This window comes from Ochotona princeps, chromosome 24 (genome assembly GCF_030435755.1).
Source record: "Ochotona princeps isolate mOchPri1 chromosome 24, mOchPri1.hap1, whole genome shotgun sequence".
Taxonomy (NCBI): Eukaryota; Metazoa; Chordata; class Mammalia; order Lagomorpha; family Ochotonidae; genus Ochotona; species Ochotona princeps.
The window spans coordinates 24,248,074-24,270,973 of NC_080855.1; the positions used below are offsets into that span (position 1 = coordinate 24,248,074).

At 56.2% G+C, this 22,900-nt stretch overlaps 2 protein-coding genes across 5 annotated transcripts; one reads left to right on the top strand and one right to left on the bottom strand.

Moving 5' to 3' along the window:
* Window positions 1-4,815, bottom strand: CD19 (CD19 molecule). 4 transcript variants are annotated; one of them, XM_058680945.1, is made up of 14 exons: window positions 4,645-4,815; window positions 4,153-4,404; window positions 3,784-3,957; window positions 3,342-3,614; window positions 2,439-2,549; window positions 2,148-2,196; window positions 1,771-1,859; window positions 1,384-1,494; window positions 1,187-1,291; window positions 1,023-1,091; window positions 842-898; window positions 686-742; window positions 193-282; window positions 1-92 (listed from the first exon to the last, which is right to left on the bottom strand). In XM_058680945.1, the coding sequence occupies exons 1-14, from the start codon at window positions 4,730-4,732 to the stop codon at window positions 7-9; spliced, it is 1,611 nt and encodes a 536-aa protein (XP_058536928.1). In that variant the 5' UTR covers window positions 4,733-4,815; the 3' UTR covers window positions 1-6. The 4 variants fall into 4 exon arrangements, with proteins under 4 accessions (XP_058536928.1, XP_004587180.2, XP_058536929.1 ...); XM_004587123.2 differs by having other exon boundaries at window positions 193-279; window positions 4,645-4,812; XM_058680946.1 differs by lacking the exon at window positions 4,153-4,404 and having other exon boundaries at window positions 4,645-4,814.
* Window positions 4,816-12,702: 7,887 nt separating this feature from the next.
* On the top strand, window positions 12,703-22,894 carry RABEP2 (rabaptin, RAB GTPase binding effector protein 2). The gene is made up of 13 exons (XM_004586843.2): window positions 12,703-12,875; window positions 13,301-13,510; window positions 16,177-16,334; window positions 17,897-18,007; window positions 18,133-18,492; window positions 19,555-19,650; window positions 19,750-19,848; window positions 20,587-20,748; window positions 21,597-21,774; window positions 21,867-21,878; window positions 21,980-22,035; window positions 22,176-22,289; window positions 22,561-22,894. The coding sequence occupies exons 1-13, from the start codon at window positions 12,812-12,814 to the stop codon at window positions 22,660-22,662; spliced, it is 1,722 nt and encodes a 573-aa protein (XP_004586900.2). The 5' UTR covers window positions 12,703-12,811; the 3' UTR covers window positions 22,663-22,894.
* Window positions 22,895-22,900: the final 6 nt, after the last annotated feature.

Genomic DNA, 22,900 nt, shown 5'->3' on the forward strand with positions numbered 1-22,900 from the left:
TGGGGGTCACCTGGTACTCCAGGTCCCCCCTGCTCCCCACAATGCTGGTTCTGGTCCATCAGGATTATCCATGTTCTCATAAGAGTCTGCATCTGGAGAGGATGAGGAAGAAGAAAAAAGCAAGGAGGATGGCCAGTAGCTGGGACGGAGGAGGAGGGGGACTCTGCAGGTGGCAGCCGCAGAAATACCCACCTTCCTCATGAGAAGGGCCAGGCCGTGAGGTGCGGAGTTGGGGAGCCGCATACAGAATTCCTCGCATATCCTCATAGGACTGGGACCCTGCTTGGGAGGAAGATGCAGAACTGGAGGCCAGCAGCCAGGCCGGGGGCGTGGTGTTTGAGGGGGTGCAGGGGAAGGTGGAAGGCTTGACCCTTGTCTATTACAAGGGGTGATAATGTCAGCCTCCAGCTGGGGCCATGGTTAGCCGAGGGGTCTGAGTTAACCAGGGGTTCGGTCAAGAACAGAACTGGAGGGAATGAAAGGATTGTAAGGGCAGCTATGGAGAGCTGGGCTCAGAATGGAAGTCTGCGTGTGGAGCTAGGCTGAGGCAAAGATCAAGTCCAACATAGAATAGTATTGTTGGTATTCAGTTAGGGCTGGTCCAAGTCCCGAGGCTCAGGATTGGGGGAGAGGAGACAGGCTGAGGCCAACAGCACCCAGGCTGGGCAAGGCAGAGAGTTCTCACCCAGAGAGATGGCTTCCCGGCTGGGGTCCCAGGCAGAACTGTGGGGGCTCAGGAAGTCTGGAAGAGAGAGAGGAGGGACACCATGCCTGCTGACACGCACATGTCTGCTGACCGGTAACCAGCCCTGTCCCAGCCAAGGTGGCCTCTCGCACACACCTACTGTCCTGGTGACCGGCTGGGCCAGCTCCTCATCTTCATTTTCATAGGACTCAGCTGTGACACGAGGGAGGAATGCTGGTTACCACTCCTGCCCCAGCAGCCGTGGGGGGTGGGGGATGGCTGCAAACCGTGGAAGGCAGGGATCCTGCTTGGACACCCCACCAGGATCCGCAATTACCATTGGAGAAGGAGTCGTCGTCTTCCGGACCCACGGACCCTTCCTCAGGGTTCTCATAGCCGCTGCCGTCTGGTGGGGAAGGAGGGGTGTCCAGCATGTGTATTCAGCCCACGGCTGGGGGGGCGGTGCGGTGCGAGACTGGGAGTGGGAGGAGGGCAGCTTACCTTGGGAGAGCTGGTCCTGCGCGGGGCCAGAGTCGTTCTCGTAGAACTCGGAGTTCCCCTCACTGTCTGGCTCCTCGTAAGCTTCGCCTTCCTCCTCTTCTGGGCCTGGGATATTAGGGAGAGGGGTGGGGACCTCGCGTCAGGGCTCCCTTCTCCTCCAAGCCCCAGGCCGCTCCGAACACCCCTCATTTATTTACTGGCTCTCGGCAGGCTCCAGGACCCCGCGGCGGCTCCGACCTCGTCGTTCAGCCGGTTTCCGTAGGATGAGGCGGCGCCCCCCAGGTTTGCCGCCCTGCGCTGGGTGCGCCCTGGAGAGAGGGGCGTGGCAAGGTGGTGTCAGGAGATCGGGACTCGGGGTCTGTGCACCTGCACTAGAACCAGGGGTTCTCCATCTAGGAATGGAGCCTCTAGTTCTGGGGAGTGGGTACTGGGCGGGATCTACGCGCCCCAAGGACAGAGCTCTGAGCCTGGAAAGGGGTCAAAGCCCAGGGATTGAAGATATGAAGACAATGGGGCGGAGCTCTACCTCTGGCAGCGGTGGAACTACAGGCTGGAGGGGCAGGTGGGGGGTCGGTGCCTCTTACCAGTGCCAGAGGTGGGCGTGGGGAGGGACAGCACGTTCCCATACTGATTCTGGGCCCCGTTTCCTTGGGGTGGCGTCACTTTGAAAAACCTGGCAGAAGGAGAGGCGCACTGTGGGATCAGGACTGGGAGGGACTAGCTGACTTGAGAACCACAGCCCAGTTCTTCCGAGGTTAAAAACAACGACCCTTGGGATTCGCTCCTGGGACAGCCTCGGGAGATCACGTCTAGGAGATCTGCCCAGCTTGGGAGCTCAGCTAGAGATTGGGCAACGTGTAGAAATGGAACAGGGACCCGCCGGAGGCAGCAACACATGGTGCGCAAGGGCGGGGCGACGGGGAGGCTGGGTGCCCCCCTTCCCGCATTGGCCTATTATTACCTCCTGGTGGGATCAGTCATTCTCTTTCTTTTCCTTCTCAGGATCAAGGCTGGGGAGGAGTGAAGGAGCATGGTCAGAGGAGGGGCTGCTGGGCTGAGGGGGCGGGCAGAATTCGGGGGCTGCTGGGGAGGTCTTTTGGGGAGCCATGAAGGAGATGAATTCACGTTTCCATGGGCTTGAGGAGTTCGAGGTGGGTGTGAGGAGGCGGTGAAGGAAGGAGCCCACAGGATTCCGGGGTCTGTGGATGAGGGCTGTGGGAGCTTTGCAATCTGGCTCTGGGCAGTGACTCACCTCTTCGCAGATGAAGAAAGCTCACCAAGCAGATCAGACAGAAGATAAGATACAGCAGAGTCACCACTGGGACCATCCAGCCATTTTTCTTTTGCAACCAATGCCATAGTGCTGGGGAGGAGGGACTTTGAGAGGAGCCTGGCATCTCACTTCCCAACCCCAACTCCTTCAAGGACCAGAACTCCAGGGTAGGAGTTGTCAGTGCAAGACCCAGACTTCAAGTCCTAAGCTCTGAGGAGAGAGTTCTCTGATGTCTCTTGCTTTAACGGAACCCTGCCCCATCGGGACCAAGACCAGCCATGGGATCCATTTCTTAGCCACATCTGAGGATGGTCATGGCCAAAATGGAGGACAGAGTTGAGTTTGTAAGACTAAGCTGGGATTTACCCAGGGTCAAGTTTGGAGTGAAAATTGAGGCTGACCTTGAGGGTTGTGGACAACAAAAACAAGATGGCCAGAACCCTGTGGTCAACTTGAAGGATGGGGTGAGGAGATGGAAGAAGGCCCAGGTTTCTGGTCTGGGCCTGTGGCCAGGCAGTGGTGTCCTTTCCTTAGGGGAGGCCACCAGAAGGTTCTAGCTGGGCATGACGATAAGCCTGATTTTGCATATGTTGAGTCTGCAGTGCCCGTGGGACAATGAATGACAGTAATAGAAGGTAGTTAGGTTCAGGGGCTCCAGAGCCTGGAGTGGCAACTCCGAGAAGTCAAGGAGGTCCCATGGGAAGAGTGTGTAGACAGGTAAGAGAGAGAAGAGCCTGGGGCTCCCACAGTGCAGGGTCGGGGGAGGAAGATGCCCCTTCAGATGATGGAGGGGAAAGGGCGGTAACTTCTGGGAAGCAAGGGACGAGTGGAGTTAAGGCTCAGGGTTGGGGAAGAGGCCCCTCCCTGCCAGCAGCACCCTACCTGGCTGCACCGTGACTGTGAGATAGATGCTCCGGTTTCCCCGTTCGCAGTGGTAATTCCCAGCATGGTGGGCTGTTACCCGTGACAGCACCAGAAGATGCTCCGCAACCCACATCTCTCTTACTGGGGACTTGGCCTTCAGGGTGAGGTTAGACAATAGGATGCCGCTGGGCTCAGGACGCGTGTGGCTCCAGAAGATGGAGCCTGTGGTCATGGGGACAGGGGCCACCCCACAGGACAGCCAGAGTGTGGAGCCGCGTGTCACGGTGAGGTCTGGGGCAGGGAGAGATGAGAGGAGAAAAGCCCAATCTTGGGGGTGGTTGGAGGGGGTCTTGTTCCCTCACCTCCTTCCGATTTCCAGTCCCTGGCCCCCTAGGTAAGGAATACTCCCCACACCTCTCTCCCATGTTTCCTGGCATCTCCCCAGGACACTTCCCCTTACCTTGGCTGAGACTGTCATTTAGACTGTCCCTCAGGGGAGTGCAAGCAGACATCATGTCCCATTGCTTGGCTTTGCCTTCATCTTTGTCCCACACATGCACAATCTCTGGCAAGTTGTTCCTTAAGCCACAGCCTGGGCTGCCTACGTCTGAAGCATTCCACCGGAACAGCTCCCCTGGGGAGAGACCCCCACCCAGGTACAGAGACCAAGGGACCAAAGGAAACCAAGAGGTAGGGGACAGGGGAGAGAGAGAGCCCACAGGGCTCCTTTGGTGAAGCCACAGGACCCCGGAAGGCAACCCTAATACCAGCTCCTCCTTGCTGGCCCTTCAGCCCCTCCCTCCAGTATCCAGCCCAGCCCAGTGCTCACCACTGCCGTTCACGGTGACTGTCCAGCCAGGTTGCCAGGGGGCAGATGGCATCTGGCAGAAGTAGAAGCCCCCCATGTGCTCGGAGACATTGAAGAGGAGGAGTAGGATGCCCATAGGCCCCACATAGAAGGCCTGGCCTGGGGTCCCTGGGCTCAGCTCTAAAAAGGAGTTTGACTCCCGATACCAGGTCAGTGTGTCAGGGGAACTATCTGAGAGGTTCAAGAGGCACGGCAGCATGAGGTCACTTCCCTCTAAAGAGAGAAAGAGAGAGAGAAAGAGAAAGAGAGAGAGAGAGACCTAGTCTTCCTCCCCACCCCACCCTGCTGGTGAGAACCAGGAATAGCTAAACCTTCCCCTCCATCCTTCCAAATCATCCCTTGAATTATGTAATAGAAGCTCACAGAAGGCAGGTTACCCTATGGAGGGCACCCAGCCCGAAACCCAGGCTTCCAGTCCCAGCTGCCCCCCCCCCCTCCGTCCCTTCCACCTACCTTCCACCTCCACCATCACTGGTTCCAGAGGTCTGACTCCCATCGGGGTGAGGAAGAGGACGAAGGAGAGGAGGAGAGGAGGTGGCATGGTGGCCAGGCTCCCCGGGGCACCCAGCTTCAGCGCGCAGGGGATGCTGGGGTAGGCTGGGGCTTGGGGGGCACTGAACCATGGACATCTGTGGGGGCGAGTAGGCAGTCCTCTCTGAGAGGAAGGGGCGGTCACGCCTCAGGCTCCCGGCTCCCAAGCCCGGCTCTCGACCTATACGGCTTGTTTCCTCTTGTCTTATTTTCATCCCCCATGCTCAGCACCCTGAGCACCAATCGTGTGTATGCGTTTGTTCACTTCTATTTACCTCACTAGGGTGTGAGTCCCCGGGGGAGGACAGCAGTAGTTTTGTTCACCGCCCTGTGCACCAGCCCTACGGTGGTGCACCTGCATTGTTCTCAGACTATCCTGAGAACTACTCAGTGAATGAATGGCTTCAATTTCCTTTTTTCCCACTCCTCCTGCTCCCCACTGAGGCATCTGAGTCATTGCTTCATTGATCCTCCTACCCCCATACACCCATCTCCCTCAACTCTGGGATGTGGCAGACCTGAGCTGGAATCTCCTACCTGCACCTTGTGGCTCAGTAAGTCAAAGCTCCAAGAAAAACACCACAGGGGCAGCCATTTGGGGGCAGTGGTTGGATAACTACCTGGGATGCCCGTATCCATATTAGGTTGGAATCCTTGCTCTGCCTCTGATCCAGCTTCCTGCGAATGCACACCCTAGGAGGCAGCCATGTGGGAGACTCAGGTGGAATTCTTTGTGTCTGGCATCAACTCATCCCAGTCCTAGATGTTATTTATGAGTATTTGGAGAGTAGTCCAACAGAGGGATAATCTCTCTCTCTCTCTCATTTCAAATAAAATAGAAAAAAATTTTTAGAGACTTTTTTCTTATTGGAAAGACAGATTTATAGAGAGAAGGAGAGACAGGGAGGGAAAGATCTTCCACCCGCTGGTTCACTCCCCAAATGGCTGCACTGGCCAGAGCTGAGCCAGTCCAACATCAGGAGAGTCTTCCTGGTCTCCCATGCAGATGCAGGGTCCCAAGCACTTGAACCATCCTCTACTGCTTTCCCAGGCCACAAGGAGGGAACTGGATTGGAACTGGAGCCACTGGGACATGGACTGGCGCTCATATGGGATGCTGGTGCTTGCAGGCAAAGAATTAGTTGAGCTATTGCATGGATCCCAGAAATATATATTTTTTTATTTTAAATATGATTTATGAAGATCGAAAGAGGACAATATATGTCCAGTATTCCTAGCCCAGTGCTTAGCACACAGTAGGCCTTCAGTTAATCAGTTCATAGTAAAGAGCTCAATGCAGGACAGCCTGGGTTCAAAACCTCAGGTAACTTTCCTTCTCCCTGAACCGGAAGTGATGAGCGCTTGTTCTGGGGATAACGCCACCAACACACAGAAGGTCGGAGGAGGCTGGCAGCAGCCTGGGAGCGGCCGGGGTCACACGACTTCATCCTGAGAAAAGCTTGCCTCACCACCCTTTTCTTTTTCTTTAAGATTTATTCATTTTATTACAGCCAGATATACACAGAGGAGGAGAGACAGAGAGGAAGATCTTCCGTCCAATGATTCACTCCCCAAGTGAGCCGCAACAGGCCGGTGCGCGCCGATCCGATGCTTGGAACCAGGAACCTCTTCCAGGTCTCCCACGTGGGTGCAGGGTCCCAAAGCCCTAGCAGGGAGCTAGATGGGAAGTGGAGCTGCCGGGATTAGAACCGGCGCCTATATGGGATCCCGGGGCGTTCAAGGCGAGGACTTTAGCTGCTAGGCCACGCTGCCAGGCCCTCACCACCCTTTTCTTAGCAGCTCTGCCCTCCCCTTTCCGTCCCCCCACCCCCACCCCCAGGAAGCCCCTGCTATAGTTCCGGAAGGAGCCTTTTTAGAAATGGGGAAATGGAGCAGCAATGTGGTAAACTGGGTAAAAACGGTCACCTGCAATGCCAGCAACCCATAGGGCCACCAGTTCATGTCCCAGATGTTCTACTTCTGATCCCTGCTGATGTGCCTGGGAAGGCAGTGGAGGATGGCACAAGTGTTTGGGTTCCTGCACCCATATGGGAGACCTAGAGGAAGCTCCTGGCTCCTGGCTTCGGCCTGGCCCAGTGCTGGATGTTGCAGTCATCTGGGGAGAGAACAAGTGGATAGCAGATCTCTTTCTCTTCTCTCCTTCTCTGTACCTTTGCCTTTCAAATAAATAAATCTGTTTTTAAAATGGAGGGCTGGAGGCTTCGAGAAGTCACACACAGAGCTGGTGACAGCGTCCAGGAGGTCTGACTCCCCACCTCACCCCACTCCACCCCGCCCCACCCCTGAGGTCTGCATTTTGCTTTGCTGTGGGCTTTCAGGGAAAGGATCCAGGGACCCAGGAGACATGCTTTCGCAGTTGTGGATTCCCTGGCTGGCCGGGCTCACTGTGCGGTGGCTTCCTGTTTGCTCTAGGCAAACCCCAGGGGACCCTACAGGTGGCAGGGCCCCACTTCCCTTTGGCTGAGTTGAGGTGAGGCGGGTGCTGGGAAGGGAAAGAGTGAGGCACTGGGGAAACCATGATGACAGTAACAGGACCCCCAGTGGCCTTGAGCTCCACATCCTCCCTCAAGCCTCTTCACTAGTTTCCCAGCTCAGTTCCTGCTAGAGCTTCTCAGCGCCTCACTTGAGAACCTTCCAGAGGCTTCGCATCCAACTAAAAGGAAAATTCCCTGGGCTGGAGCCATGGTTCAATATGAAGCCTCCACCTTCAAGCACCAGCATCCCATATGGGTGCCAGTACATGTCCCAGCTACTCCACTTCCCTTCCAGCTCCCTGCTTGTGGCCTGGGAAAGCAGTAGAGGACAGCTCTAAGCCTTGGGACCCTGTACTAGTGTGGGACAGTCGGAAGATGCTCCTGGCTTCAGATCGACTCAGCTCTGGCCTTTGTGGCCACTTAGGGAGTGAATCAGCAGATGGAAGATCTTTGTCTCCTTCTCTCTGCAAATCTGACTTTTCAATGAAAATGAACAGATTTTTGGGACCAGCACAATGGCCTAGTGGCTAAAATCCTCACCTTGAAAACACCAGGATCCCATATGGGCACCGGTTCTAATCCCAACAGCCCTGCTTCCATCCAGCTCCCTGCTGGTGGCCTGGGAAAGCAGTCGAGGACGGCCCAAAGCCTTGGGACCCTGCATCGTGTGAGAGACCTGGAGGAAGTTCCTGGATCCTGGCTTTGAATCGGCGCAGTACTGGCCGTTGTGGTTATTTGAGGAGTGAATATTTGAACGGAAGATGTTCCTCTCTGTCTCTCCTCCTCTCTGTGCATCTGACTTTACGATACAAATAAAATAAATCTTTCACAAAAATGAATATTTCAAAAACTTAATAATAAGATGAAAATTCCTAACCATAGCCCACAAAGACCCGAGTCATTGTGCCTTTGCTTATGCTTTCTTGCTCATTCCTCCAGTACCCCGACCTGCTACCCCAGGCCCTTTGAACTTGCTGCTTTTTTTTTTAAAGTGTGGCCCAAGATCTTGACTTGAGCATTACTTATTTCATTTCTTGTTTTTTTAAAGATGTATTTATTGGGCCCGGCGGCGTGGCCTAGCGGCTAAAGTCCTCGCCTTGAAAGCCCCGGGATCCCATATGGGCGCCGGTTCTAATCCCAGCAGCTCCACTTCCCATCCAGCTCCCTGCTTGTGGCCTGGGAAAGCAGTTGAGGATGGCCCAAACCTTTGGGACCCTGCACCCACGTGGGAGACCCGGAAGAGGTTCCTGGTTCCCGGCATTGGATCGGCGCACCGGCCAGTTGCAGCTCACTTGGGGAGTAAAAACATCGGATGGAAGATCTTCCTCTCTGTCTCTCCTCCTCTGTGTATATCCGGCTTTCCAATAATAATAATAAAATCTTAAAAAAAAAAAAGATGTATTTATTTTTATTACCAAGTTACCAAGTCAGATATATAGAGAGGAGGAGAGACAGAGAGGAAGATCTTCCGTCCAATGATTCACTCCCCAAGCAGCTGCAACTGCCGGTGCTGTGCCGATCCGCAGCCAGGAGCCAGGAACCTCTTCCGGGTCTCCCACGCGGGTGCAGGGTCCCAAGGCTTTGGGCCATCCTCGACTGCTTTCCCAGGCCACAAGCAGGGAGCTAGATGGGAAGTGGAGCTGCTGGGATTAGAACTGGTGCCCATATGGGATCCCGGCTTTTTCAAGGCGAGGACTTTAACCACTAGGCCATTGTGCCAAGCCCAAACTTGCTGCTTTTCGCATGACTGATTCTCCTGTTCTCTGGTTTTGTCTGGAATGTTCTCTCCGGTGGAGAAGCCTGCCCTGAACCCATTCCCCTGCCACCAAGACACTCTTTTTGTTCTCAGATCCTTGTTTTATTTTCTCTCACACTTTCTCCCAATCTCAAATGAATGTTTGTCAGTATTCTTAGCTGCCTGCTAAGCTAGATGCTGTTGCTTTAAAAAAAAAAAATTTAAAAAAAATTTTTATTGCAAAGTCAGATATACAGAGAGGAGAAGAGACAGAGAGGAAGATCTTCTGTCCGTTGATTCACTCCCCAAGTAGGCACAACGGTTGGAACTGAGCCAATCTGAAGCCAGGAACTTCTTCCAGGTCTCCCCTGTAGGTGCAGGGTCCCAAGGCTTTGAACCACCCCCACCTCCATTTTTTTTTAAGATGCACTTATTTTTATTTTAAAGGCAGAATCACAGAGAGGAGAGAATCTCCCATCTACTGATTCACTCCCCAAATGAGCCAAACTGAAGCCAGGAGCCTCTTCCAGGTCTCCCACATGAAGGCAGGGTCCCAAGGCTTCGGACCATCCTCTACTGCTTTCCCGAGGCACAGGCAGGGAGCTGGATGGGAAGCAGAGTGGCTGGGACGAGAACCAGTGCCTGCAAGTGCCAGGCATCCCCTGTGGGTGCTATTCCTCATCCCACTGGCACAGCGGTTAAGACACCATCTTGAATGTCAGCATTCTCCATTTGGTTTTGCGTTCAAGTTCTGGATCCATCCTTAATGCCAGTTTAGTATCCTAAAACTTTTTCTAAAATAGATTTTCTTTCTTTGGACTTGTCCTTTTCATTCATAACCAACTCCATAGTCTCTGTAAAGTGTTCCTTGTCCACCACATCTTTTGCTTCCTGCCTACTTTCTGCTTATCCATAACACATCTTGGGCCTGGCCTGGTGGGTAAAGTCCTTGTCTTACATGCGCTGGTATCCCATATGGGCGCCAGTTCATATCCTCTGTTGCACTTCCCTTCTAGCTCCCTGCTTGTGGCCTGCGAAAGCAGTAAGGACAGCCCAGTGTCTTGGGACCCTGCACCTGTGTGGGAGACACTCAGGGGGTTCCTGATTCCTGGCTTTGGATCACGTCAGTTCTGGCCATTGCGGCGACTTGGGAAGTGAACTAGCAGACGGAAGATCCTTCCCTCTCTGTTTCTCCTTCTCTCTGTAAATCTGACTTTCCAAGAAAAATAAATAAATCTTAAAAAACATAAAACCTCTCTGGGGCTGGTATGGTGGTTCAACAGGTTAATCCTCTACACATGAGTACTGGCATCCCATGTGGGCACCAGTTCATGTCCTGGCTGTTCCACTTCTGAGACAACTTGCTGCTGGTGGTCGGGCAAAGCAGTCGAGAACATCCCAAAGCCATGGGTCCTGCAGCTGTGTGGGAGACCCTGAGAAAACTCCAGGCTCCGACCTGCTGGTCAGCTCAGCTCCAGGCTTTAGGGAATGAACCAGCAGATGGAAGCTCTTTAATTAAAAAAAAAGAATTTTCTTTTGAAAAAAGAGTCATTTATTTTTTTAAAAAATTTATTTATTTCTATTGGAAAGTCAGATATACAGAGAAATGGAGATACAGAAAGAAAGATCTTCTGTCCGCTGATTTACTCCCCAAGAGTCTGCAATGGCTGGAACTGAACCATCTGAAGCCAGCAGCCAGGAGCTTCTGCCAGGTCTCCCACGCAGGTACAGGGTCCCAAAGCTTTGGCCTATCCTCCACTGCTTTCCCAGGCCACAAGCAGGGAGCTAGATGGGAAGTAGAACAGCCAGGATATGAACTAGCACCCATATGGGATCCCAGTACATGCAAGGTGAGGATGTTAGCTACTAGCCTACCATGCCGGGCCTGACAGTCATTTTTATGAGTCATGTGCTGTCTCCTGCTTAGCAGCCTTCTGTGGCTCCCACGGCATACGGGATGAAATCCAAGCCTGGTGGCAACTAGTGGGGTCTCCTTGGTGTGACTGGAACCTTATGTCTAGTCTTCATTTCCCACTTTCCCCCAGAAACTCAGTCAGGCTTAATTCAGAAAATAAGAAGCTGTTATGGATGAATGCACCAGAGATTGTATGGGTAGGTATGGCGGCACAGTGGGACAAGCCAGCACCTGGAACACCTGCATCAATCATGTGTCGTGCTAAGGCACCTGGGAGACAGGGGATGGCATAGTAGCTGGGACCCTGCCACCCAGGTGAGAGACCCTGATGGTATTCCTGGCTCCTGGCCTTGGCCTAGCCCCATGTTTGCAGACATCTGGGGAGTGACCCAGCCGACCAAAGGTCTCTCCCTCCTACTGAGAGAATCTTCCATTCTCTGCTATGACCAGAGTTGGTCTAAAGCCAGGAGCCAGGAGCTTCTTTCAGATCTCCCATACATGTACAGGGTCTCAAGGACTTGGGCAATCCTCTACTGCTTTCCCAGGCCACAAGCAGAGAGCGGGATGGGAAGAGGTGCCCATATGGGATGCTGGCACTTGGAGGTGAGAGATTAGCCAGTTGAGCCAATGTGCTTTCAAATAAGTATTTTTTAAATGCAATTAAGAGATGATTAAAACAAACAGAGGCTTCCAGGAAGCCCTCCCTGAGATTCAAGCAAGGAAAGTGGAGCGTGCCCTCAGGAAGCCCATGTCTCCCTTTGCTAGGAGCTGCCAGGGCTTGCTGCACCATTTCACAGTACCAGCAGCAACACAGTAATACAGCACACACCATGTGGCGTGGCGACTCTGGCCGAGCCACTCTACCAGCTCTGTGGCCGCAGTTCTTGCTGGCTTCAATGGTTACTTCTCTTACTGATGCTCAACAGTCACTCCGGAGCCCATCTGCTGTCTGTGAGAAATCTCGTGGAGGAGATGGGACCATTTTCAAAATGCATGACTGAGTTTTTAAAGAGGCACGAGACATCATGTCTGCTTTACAAAATTATTCCAACTGCTTTAAGCAGCATTCGCTAAAGGGGCCTAAATTGTGTGTGTTGGGGCTTGCAGAGGAGGTCACAGACCATTTGTGGACGTTTGGGAGAGTGAATAAGTGTTACAGCTGGAGACAGGAAAGGGGACACCTTCTGAAATATTCTGTGCACCAGAGGGCAAGCTGACAGAACTTGCAGGAAGCCAGGAATCACAAATTCGCAGCATAGTTGCGGGGCAGGGGACCCCCAAGTTGGCATTGGTTGAGAGTTGAAGGACTGGGGCGCACGTCATGAAGGCTTGACCCCAGGACTGAGCAGAGGAGGGATTTGGGAGGCGCTGGGAGGGGACGAGGGGGATTTGCAGGAAGCTAAGACTGACAGCACGTCCGGGGGGGGGGGTAGGGACGTGCAAGTTTGGGACGCGGACGACCGACTACGTGGACACTCGGTGGCGCCCGCAGAAGCGAAGCCGACCCAGCCCAGGCCCCAGGGAGGGGCCAGGGCGGGCCGGGGCCCCAGCTTGCTTTGTAACCTGAGCCAAGCTGCGGCGCAAGGGAGGACAGGGGCCGATCGGAGGCGGTTCGGGGAGGGGCGTGGAGAGCGCCTGGGCCTGCGTCCGGGACGGAGTGTAATCCGAGCAGTACTTGGAAGGTCACGGCCAGACGCCAGCTACTACCTCTGCAGAAACACTTCTGGGCTCTCTGAAGGACAGAAGTAGGAGGGCGGGACCTGGACGTGCGCTCGGGAATCTTCGGCCGGCGCTCGGCGATCCGCCCCGCCACGCTTCCTGCAGGGACCTCGAGCCCGGGGCCGGTCCGGAAACAGCCGAGCGGATCCGGAAACAGCCGAGCGGACCCGGAAGCGGGGAGTCGATCACTAAGGAGTGCGGGAATCCGCCGTTTGCGCCGAGGCGATGGCAGCGGCTGCGCCGGCGGCCGCGGGAGAGGACGGGCGGCAGCGGCGGCGGCCGGGGGCCGGTACGTGAGGGCTCGTCCATGCACGCGGCCGGGGCGGGGGCTCCGGGCTCGACCAGCGCCCGGTGCAGGTGGTGGGGGGTGGAGAAGGGAGCCTGGACAGGGAGGCGGGGCCCCGGGCTCCCGGCGGAGGGGGCGTGGCCTGGCGCCTCGGGGTGGCGCCGGAGGCAGGTGAGAGGTGGACCCCTAGGGAGGGCGTAGGAGGGGTGGCGTCCGAGCCTCGAGGGGATTGGGTGACCCGAGGAGGGCCGCGTGGAGGAGGCGGGCTGAAGGCGTCGCTAGGCCCAGCCAGGTGGCCGGGCCGGGGGCGGGTCCAGGTGAGGGGCGGGGCCTCGTGAAGGTGTGGGGTCCGCAGCTTTTGGGGGTTCTCCCGGGTGGCCTGGAGAGCACCAGGGATGGAAGAGAGTCTGATCGTCGTTCCCCCACAGCGCTGGACCCCCAGTCCCTGGACGGGCCGGAGGTGGAGACCGACTCAGGTGAGCTGGGCCGGCTTCGGGCTGAGCTGGCCGGCGCCCTGGCTGAAATGGAGACCATGAAGGCCGTGGCAGAGGTGAGCGAGAGCACGAAGGCTGAAGCCGTGGCTGCGGTGCAGCGGCAGTGCCAAGAGGAGGTGGCGTCGCTGCAGGCCATTCTGAAAGGTGAGCGGATGCCTCCGTCACAGTCCCCGTGGTGGGCACACCGGGGCAGTGTGCCACACGGGTGGCGGAGGAGGGGCTCAGGCGAGCCAGACTTGTGAGGTGCTCCTGGGGGCCCCCCCTCTTTTGAATTTTCCTAGAGTGTTCTCCCCTCCCCCTGCAGCCACTGGCAGTGACAGCTTGGTTAAGCTCGAAGCCCCTGCTGGATCATTTCTTGTCTCTCACCGATGACTGATCAACCCTTGAATGTGGGACAAGAAACTTCTCAGTTCCCCAAACCGAGCCCTAGGCCAGGTGTCTTGGCCTCATCCTCTGGCTTCTTGCCCACCCCACACACCCGTCCCCACCATGCCACATCCCTCCACCCTGTGTCCTGTGTATTCCGGATGACCCCATGACCACCCCGCTCCAGGGAGGGGTGATGCTGGTAAGCTAAAGCAGTGCAGCGCCCACTGCCGCTGCTGTGGAGGCCCTGGTCACCTCCCTCCTGGATTAACCCTCTCACCCATCTCCTGCTCTGCCCTAACAGCTGGCTCCCAGAGTAAATTTTCTGATTCTCATCCCCCTATCATCATGCCCAACGCCTTCTCTTGAAGCTTATATATTCATTTGAGAAGCAGAGCAAAGAGGAAAGAAAGACAGAGAGAGTCTTTGGGGTTCACTCCCCAAATGCTGCCAGCAGCCGGGACTGGGCCACACCAAAGCCAGAAGTCCAGCCCTCCAGAAGGTTCCCTGTGCGTGTGGCCGGCCTGTCATTATCTGCTGTGTTGCAGAATGGGTTAGCAGGAAGCAGAAGGTGCTGGGTCCTGGACCTGCATCCCAAGCGGCAGCTTAGCACTTTCTGAGCACCAGTCCGTGGCTCCAGACTTCTCCAGGGCGGCTGCGGTTCCCAGCGCTTGGGTAGCCCCACACCTGATCAACAGTGTCGTCACATCCTGACGTGACTTGTTTGTCATGGAGTGTTTGTTCTGCAAAAAGGAGCCGCTCTGTGAAAGTTTACAGACAGTTGCTAAAGGAGAAACAGAAATGTGTTCTACAGTAATACTGGCAGCTGACCAGCATCGGCTCAGCACGGGTGTGCCAGGAGCCAAGCTGTGTGCTAGTGGCCAGCTCTGTTTGACAAGGAAACCCTGCAGCCAGAGAGATTAAATAACGTGGCCAAGGTCACACAGCTAGAATGTGGTAGAAGCTTTGAACTCAGGCCATCTGGCAGCTGAGCCTTTCTCTTCTACCATGAGGATCAATAAGACAGACGTGAATAGCAACACATTCCTGGCTTGAGCATCTATTGCAGGATCTGCTAAGCAGTTTCGTTGGTACTTTTTTTTTTTTTTTAGGATTTTTAGATTTTGATTGGAAGGGCAGATATATAGACAGAAGGAGAGAGAGAAAGAAACATCTGTCCTCTGGTTCACTCCCCAGATAGCAGCAATGGCCAGAACTGAGCTGATCTAAAGCAAGCCAGGAGCCAGGAGCTTGCTCCAGGTCTCCCACGCGGGTGCAGGATCTCGGGGCTTTGGGTCATCCTCGACTGCTTTCCCAGGCCACAAGCAGGGAGCTGGATGGGAAGTGGAGCAGCTGGAACATGAACTGGCGCCTATATGGACACCGGTGCGTGCAAGGCAAGGATTTAGTCACTAGGCATGTGCTGCGTTCTTGTTTTGTCTTTAATTGACTTGAGAGAGATTTTATAGGCTGGCTCACTCCCTGAATGCCTGCAATAATCCTGGCTGGGTGAGACCAAAGCCAGGAGCCAGCGTCCCACTCCAGGACTCCCATGGGGTGGCAACCAGGTAGTTGGGCCATCCCCTGTATTTCCCAGGGCTTGCAGGAGTAGGAATGCCAGAATTAGGAGCAGAGCCAGGGATCGAACCCAGGTACTCCGCTAAGAAGCACAGATATATCCAATAAGCCAAGCACCCACCCATATCAGCATGCATTAGTAAGAATAGATCATGGAGACCAGGCCTGTAGCATTTGTTGTGGGATCACTTGAACGATTTATCCGTGGGGAAGTCATAGAAAAAGTGGCTACTGCTATGAGGCATAGCAGGCTAACCCTCTGCTTTTGGTGCTGGCATCCCATTTGGGCACAGTTTTGAGTCCAGGCTGCGCCACTTCTGATCTAGCTCCCTGCTGGTGGCCTGGAAAATCAGTGGAGGATGGCCCAAGTCCTTGGACCTGTGCGCTCATGTGGGAGACCCAGAAGAAACTCCTGGCTCCTGGCTTCAGATTGACCTAACTCTCACTGTTGCAGCTATCTGGAGAGTGAATCAGTGGATGAAAGATCTCTCTTACTCTGTCTATTTTGCCTAAAACTCTGTTTTCAAGTAAAAAAATAAGATAGATTTTTTAATGTATTTGCATGGAGCAAATATAATAACAGGGAATTAGATCATAAATGTAGCAGCGGGGAGTTGAACTGATGTTTATGTGGAATGCCAGGGTCACAGCCGTCAGCTTTACCTGCTACACCACAGCACTGGCTTCAGGTTGTTGAAGTCTTCATGTGTGTGATGGTCTCATCTGTCCCCATAACTCAGCAGAATCCCCTTTGTAGCTGAAGCTGGGCCGGGTGGGGTTTCACCTGGCGGAAGTCATCGAAGCCCACAGCCACCACCGCCACCAGTGCGCTGACCCTGCCTCTCCCACCCTCCCCACCTGGACAGACTCCATCAGCAGCTACGAGGCGCAGATTGCGGTGCTAAAGCAGGAGAGGCAGCAGCAGCAGCAGGACTGCGAGGAGAAGGAGCGGGAGGTGAGCCGCCTGAAGCACCTGCTGTCCCGGACGCACCCACTGGATTCGCTGGAGAAGCAGATGGAGAAGGTTGGGGTCTGCACTGGGGCTGGGGGTGGCCTGTGGCCTACAGCCGCCACCTGCTGGCAAGTGCTGGACAGGGTTTCTGCGGTCAAGGTGTCGGGTCGGAAGGTGTTTCACTGGGTGCCCAGTGTGTGGGCTCGCTGTGCTTATTAGCATTTCCCCTCAGAGGCCTGTAGGGTCAGCAGGGCTTATCTGAGGAGGTTTGGAACACTCCAAGGGAGAGTGTGGACATGCATTGGAGGAGGGCAACGGTGCCAGGCAGGGATGACTGGCAGATTTCAGCCTTGAACAGTTGGGCAGCTGGCAGGGCTGTTCTTGCTGACCAAGCGCCTACTGCAGGAGGAGCAGTGGCAGAAGCTGCTCCAGGGTTGGCTGCCTTAGGGTTAGAGGAGCCCGCGTGATGTCCAAGCTGGAGCCGCCAGCAGGCCGTGGGCCGGGCAAGGTCAGCAGGATCCCGAGTGCCAAGAGAGGTGGAAACGAAATGGCTAGCCGAGGGCTGCTAGGAGGCGTGTGGGGAGGCCAGCCTGTTTGTACAGGCTGCTGTTGGGCTTGTGGCATGTAATGGGAAGCTCCAAATGGGCAATGGCTTCCACAAGTTGGAGGTTGTAAAGACTTGAGGCACTCTCAACCAACACAGCGTGCATTCAGTCCCAGAGGACCCAGGCTCTTCCCATCGTTGCTGTTTTGCCATAGGTAGCGAATTGCCTCTTGGTCCAAGAGGACTGGTCAGGTGTCAGCCATCATGGCTACACTCCAATCAGCAAGAAAGAGGAGAAGGGAGAGTCTAGAAAGACCACACCCTCTTCCTTTAAGCAGTGGCCCCGGGAGTCACATGCCCATCGCTGGCTTACACCCCATTGGCTGGACACTTAGCAGTAACAGCTGCCCATGGTTAGTTGCAGGGAAGCTGAGCAATGGATGATAGGTGGAATTCGAGAACTTAAGGCGCATGGGTTCTTGAAAGGAGATAAACCACATGTTGGAGCAGAAAGTTCAAGAAGACAGCTTGTAGCCCCAGCGCAATAGTGGTAGCAGCTAAAGTCCTTGTCTTGAACATGCTGGGATCCCATATGGGTGCTGGTTCTAATCCTGGCAGCCCCGCTTCCCATCGAACTCCCTACTTGTGGCCTGGGAAAGCAATTGAGGACGGCCCAAAGCCTTGGGATCCTGCACCCATGCAGGAGACCCGGAAGAAGCTCCTGGCTTCAGATTGTCTCAGCTCCAGCCATTGTGGCCATCGGACGGAAGCTCTTCCTCTGTGTCTCTCCTCCTCTATGTATATCTGCCTTTCCAATAAAAATAGATAAATCTTTAAAAAAAAAAAAAAAGACAGCTGTGATCTTGACCTTTTTACCTTGTGCCCCTGGGGGCCAGTCCTGTGGGCTCCTGGTGGCCAGCAGTGGTGGTAGGGGGCATAATCGTCTGTGCTCTCAGATAAGTGGATATCACCTGCTAGGAGATGAGCCAAGGAGGAGGTGGCCCTGGACAGACCAGAGAGGCCCAGCGGTGTGGGTGTGTTTATGTGGAGTGGAGGGAGCCTGTCACTGCCCAGTCCCCTCCACGTGCAGGCGCACGAGGACTCGGAGAAGCTGCGGGAGATCGTGCTGCCCATGGAGCAGGAGATCGCAGAGCTCAAAGCCAAGCTGCTGAGGGCTGAGGAGCTGATTCAGGAAATCCAGGTGAGGGTGACCCAGGGGCAGGGATGGGGAGTGGGGGAGGGGCGTGGGACCGGGTGGAGATGGGGGCATGGCTGCAGGAGCCTGGGACCCCAACCCTTCCCTCCCTGCCTCTCTCACTCCCCTAGAGACGGCCTCAGCCACCGCCTCCCCTGCCTGGCTCCGCAGACCTGCTGCTGCGGTCATGCCTGTCCCGAGACCCGTCCCCGCCCCTGGAGGCCCCAGAGGAACTGAGCGGGGACGCAGGCCCAGCGGCCGAGGCCTTTGCCCACAATTGTGATGACAGCGCTTCCATCTCCTCATTTGCCCTGGGCAGTGGCGCCAGCACTAGCTGCTCGCCACCGCGCAGCCATCAGGGCCTGAGCCCAGAGCAGGAGGAAACGGCGTCACTGGTGTCCACGGGCACCCTGGTGCCCGAGGGAATCTACCTGCCCCCTCCTGGTTACCAGCTCGTCCCAGACAGCCAGTGGGAGCAGCTGCAGGCGGAGGTGAGTGCAGAAGGATGGGCAGCCCCACTGGGCGTCCCCAAGCACTATCCCTTCCCCTGCCCCACTGGGCCCAGGCTGAACCTGAGCAAGATGCTGCAAGAACTCACCAGACTCAGGTCACCACAGGAGATGATGTCATGGGGGCGATGATGTCACCAGCCAGGGAGATTGTGGGGTAGAGGTGGGCCCAGGAGACCTGGGTGAGGGTTGGGGGGGAAAGGGAGGGCCTTAGGGCTCCAGGGCAGGGGAGGTCTGATTTGAAATAGAGATCTCCTACTCACAGGATGACCCCCAGTGCCAGTCACAGCCAGGGCTGGACCAGACTGAAACCAGGACCCCGGGTTTCAGTCTAGGTGGCCAGGGACCCTAGCACCTGCAGCTTCCTGCAAGGCTGTGCACCAGCAGGAATCTTGAATCAAACAGTCCAGGGGCTGGCGCTGTTTCTGCCTGCACACCAGCATCCCATATGGGCAGTTTCGTGTCCCAGCTGCTCCACTTCCCAACCAGATGCCTGCTAATGCTCCTGTGAAAGCAGCAGAGGAATGCTCAAGTGCTTGGGCCCCTGCATTCACAGGGTAAACCAGATGGAGCTCCTGACTGGCTCCCAGCTTCAGAGTGGCCCGGCTGTGGCTGTTGTGGCCATTTGGGGAGTGAGCCAGTGGGTGGAAGAGCTCTGTCTCTCTTTCCTTCTCTCTTTCTCTCTCTAACTGTGCCTTTCCAGTAAAACTTAATGGGAAAAAAAAAAAGAGTTGGTGCTTGGCCTGTGGTGGGGGCTACAGTGTGTTAAAGGGTGCCAGGCATCCGCCCCAAGTCTGTATTGTTTATACGAAGAAGTGAGAGGCACCTGCTGGCTGCAGGGATTTGAAAGCTTGCTCAGGCCTCTGGGGAGGGGATAGAGGGAGGGCAGTAGTAACGGGAGAAGCTAACTGACCATCACTGGGGACTGTTGTTCCAGAGAAGGTGGTGACCAGGAGCCAGGCTGGGTTTGGGATCCCCTAAGAGAAGCATCTGGGAGCCCCCTCCTGCTGGGAGGTAACCCCCTGAGGTCTGGGTGTGTGACAGGGGCGGCAGCTGCACAAGGACCTGGAGTCCGTCCGCCGAGAACGGGATGAGCTGCAGGAGGGCCTACGGCGGAGCAACGAAGACTGCGCCCAACAGGTGGGTCCTGGCCTGTGGCCGCCTTCTTCCCCATTCCCACCGCCCCTACTGTCCCTGTCACCAACCCCAGTCTCACCTGTGCCCTGCGTCCACCCCCAGATGCAGGTGCTCTTGGCCCAGGTCCAGAACTCGGAGCAACTGCTGCGCACCCTGCAGGAGACTGTGAGCCAGGCCCAGGAGCGGGTGCAGATGCAGATGGTGAGTGGCAGGGCTGGGCCAGGGCCCTGGGAGCCCTGCTGGGAGCTGTGCCAGGGAGGCACCTGCAGCTGCTGTCAGGTGGGGAACGGGTCTAGGGCAGCCCAGCCTGTGGCCAGAGCAGAAGCCCCGTCCAGCACCACCCCTGGCCCCTGGCCGCCTGAGAGTGGACTCTCCATGGTGCCAGGCAGATTTTTCTTTCATGGTACAGCTCCATAGACTCTGGGATTTCCCCTCCTCCCCCCCGATTTCCTCTATATTATTATAATAGTGTAGTCCTCCAACAACAGTCACAAGTCCATCACTCTGCTATTTAAGTGTATCCTGACATTGTAGGTGCAAACAATGGCAAAGAGTCTAGCATCCTATTATCAAGATATATTTAAAAGTTTTATTGGGAGTCTTTCTTTGATTCAAGAGTCGAGATGAAAGCCAGTGAGATGTTTCTGATCTTTAAAAAAAAGAGCAGCGAAAAACCCAGATGTCAGTGTGTTGTCCCCGAGTTCTTACAGTCAGCACCCACTTTAGGCTGGATGAACTGGCTGACGTGGGTTGTGGTTGCCAGCCCAAGTTACAGGAGGGGTGGCTTGAGTGCCCCAGCAGCCAAAGACCTGCAACAAAGGACATGGCAGGAGGCGGGCTGGGCTATTGGGGCTGCCAGCTTTGAGGAGGACTTGGGGTCTAAGACACTGTGGCCTCCTCATGAGCTTCTGTTACCTGTCTGGCCCCCCACTGACCCAGGCAGAGCTGGCCTCCTCCCACAAGTGCCTAAGCCACGAGGTCAAGCGGCTGAATGAGGAGAACCGGGGACTTCGGGCTGAGCAGCCCCTGCCTGCGGCACCCCAGGGCCTCCTGGGGCAGGACGAGGGTGGTGAGGAGGAGGCGCTGCCCAGCTCGGTGCAGGTAAGTGAGGCCACCCAGGGCCCTGGGAAGCCGCCTCTTGGCTCACTGTGTGTTTTCACATGGCCCGAGGGGCCTTGACTTCCTGAGTCCTGTCATCGTGGAGCTGTCGTGGATAGCACTTCTGAATCCATTGATCGATTAGGGATTGGATCACCCAGGCAGGCTGCCCCAACCAAGGTCTCCAGCCTAAACCCGCAGGGCTGTTTTCTCCAGAGTTCCTGGGAAAGTGGACCCAAAGCGCAAGTTGACCTTGCTTTTTAAATATTTATTTATTTTTGTTGGAAAGTGAGATTTACAGAGAAGAGAGACAGAGAGAAAGATCTTCATCCGCTGGCTTACTTCCCAAGTGGCCGCAATGGCCAGAACTGAGCCGATCCAAAGCCAGGAGCCTGTTCTGGGTCTCCCGTGTGGCCACAGGGTCCCAAGGCTTTGGGCCGTCCTCCGCTGCTCTCCATGCCACAGTAGGGAGCTGGATAGGAAGTGGAGAAGCTGGGGTATGAACCGGCACCCATGTGGGATCCCAGTGAATGCAAGGCAAGGACTTTGGTCGCTAGGCTACCACACTGGGCTCTTGGCTGATTTTACCATTTTGATGTTGTGGTCACCACTCAGGCCATGGGGTCCTTTGCCTTGGTTGTCTGAGCTTTATGTCAGGGGGTGCATGGGACCCACCCCCCTCCCCACTCTGGGAGTCCCTGAGCCATTGGCCATGTCTGTCCATAGTCCCTAAGAGCGGGCATTTTGGGGCTTCTTCCCATCTTTGCTGTTTTCTGCCTGCCTGTCTTCCTGTCCACCAGCCCTGTGCCCAGCAAGTGACTCGTGTCCCTGTCCCCCTCCCCTTCCCCCAGGAGCTGCAGCAGTTGGTGCAACACACACGTCAGGAGGCGCGGGCCCGGCAGCGGGCCCGGGAGCACGAGGCTGAGCGCCTGCGCATTGAGATCGTGACACTGCGGGAGGCGCTGGAGGAGCAGACGGCGGCCAGGGCCAGCCTCGAGGGGCAGCTGAGGGTGCAGCGGGAGGAGACAGGTGAGGGGAGTGGCGGGTGGCACCAGGGCCAGGTGAGGACAAAGGAAGTCATGCGGGACAAGCCCTGACCTCTCTTTCTTTGCTCCCCACAGAGGTATTAGAGGGTGAGTATGGGCCAGTGCCAGCCAGCCACAGGGGCACCAGGAGGGCCTGGGTCAGCGAGAGGGCGAGGGCCTGACGTCTCGCCCTACATCTGACTCCCCAGCCTCCCTCTGCAGCCTGAGGACGGAGATGGAGCGGGTCCAGCAGGAGCAGGGCAAGGTGAGGAGGGGCAGGGTGGTCAGCTGGGGGGAAGAGATGACCTGCCTCACCCCTCCTGCCCAGGCCAGGTTGGAGGGGGTAGAGAAGGGGCCTGCTGGGCCAAGGCTGAGCTGGACCCTGGCCTGGTGCATCTCCTTCAGGCACAGCTCACAGACCTGTCAGAACAGAGGGCCAAGGTGCTGCGGCTGCAGGCCGAGCTGGAGACCAGCGAGCAGGTGCAGAGGGATTTCGTGCGACTGTCCCAGGCTCTGCAGGTGTGGCGCGTCCCCTCTCCATCCTATGGGTGGGACTTGGATGCTGGGGGGGCTCTCTCCTCCCGAGGCCAGCATGAGTCTGTGCTCTGTGCTTGTGCTCCCTGAAGCAGCCACCCCAGGCTACTCAGCTTCTCTGACCCCAGTTCCACAGGGCACAAGGGAGTGGGAGTGGCCACCGCAGAGGTGGTGCCAGGTACACCCATCCTGGGCCCTGCCATGGGGGGGTAGGCACACACTAAAGGCCTCCCGTCTCTGTTTGCTGACCCCACAGGTGCGCCTGGAACAGATCCGCCAGGCGGAGAGCCTGCAGCAGGTGCGCAGCATCCTGGATGAGGCCCCCCTGCGGGATGTCAGGGACATCAAGGACACTTGAGGGACCAGGCGAGAACCCCTCTGCAGAGGATGGCCCTTGTTCAGCGCAGAACTGGCTGCTGCTGGGGCCCTGGGCTCTCAGGATGGGGGCCTTGTCCTCTCTGAGCCTGGGGTTGAGGTGCCAGGGCTGTGGGTAGTCCGGACCTCCTCCACTAAGGGACTTCATGGGTTGGTGTAGGGAAGGGTAGACCCTAAGCCCCTCCCAGAAGCCAAGTACAGGTCCTGCCTGCCATCCTCTG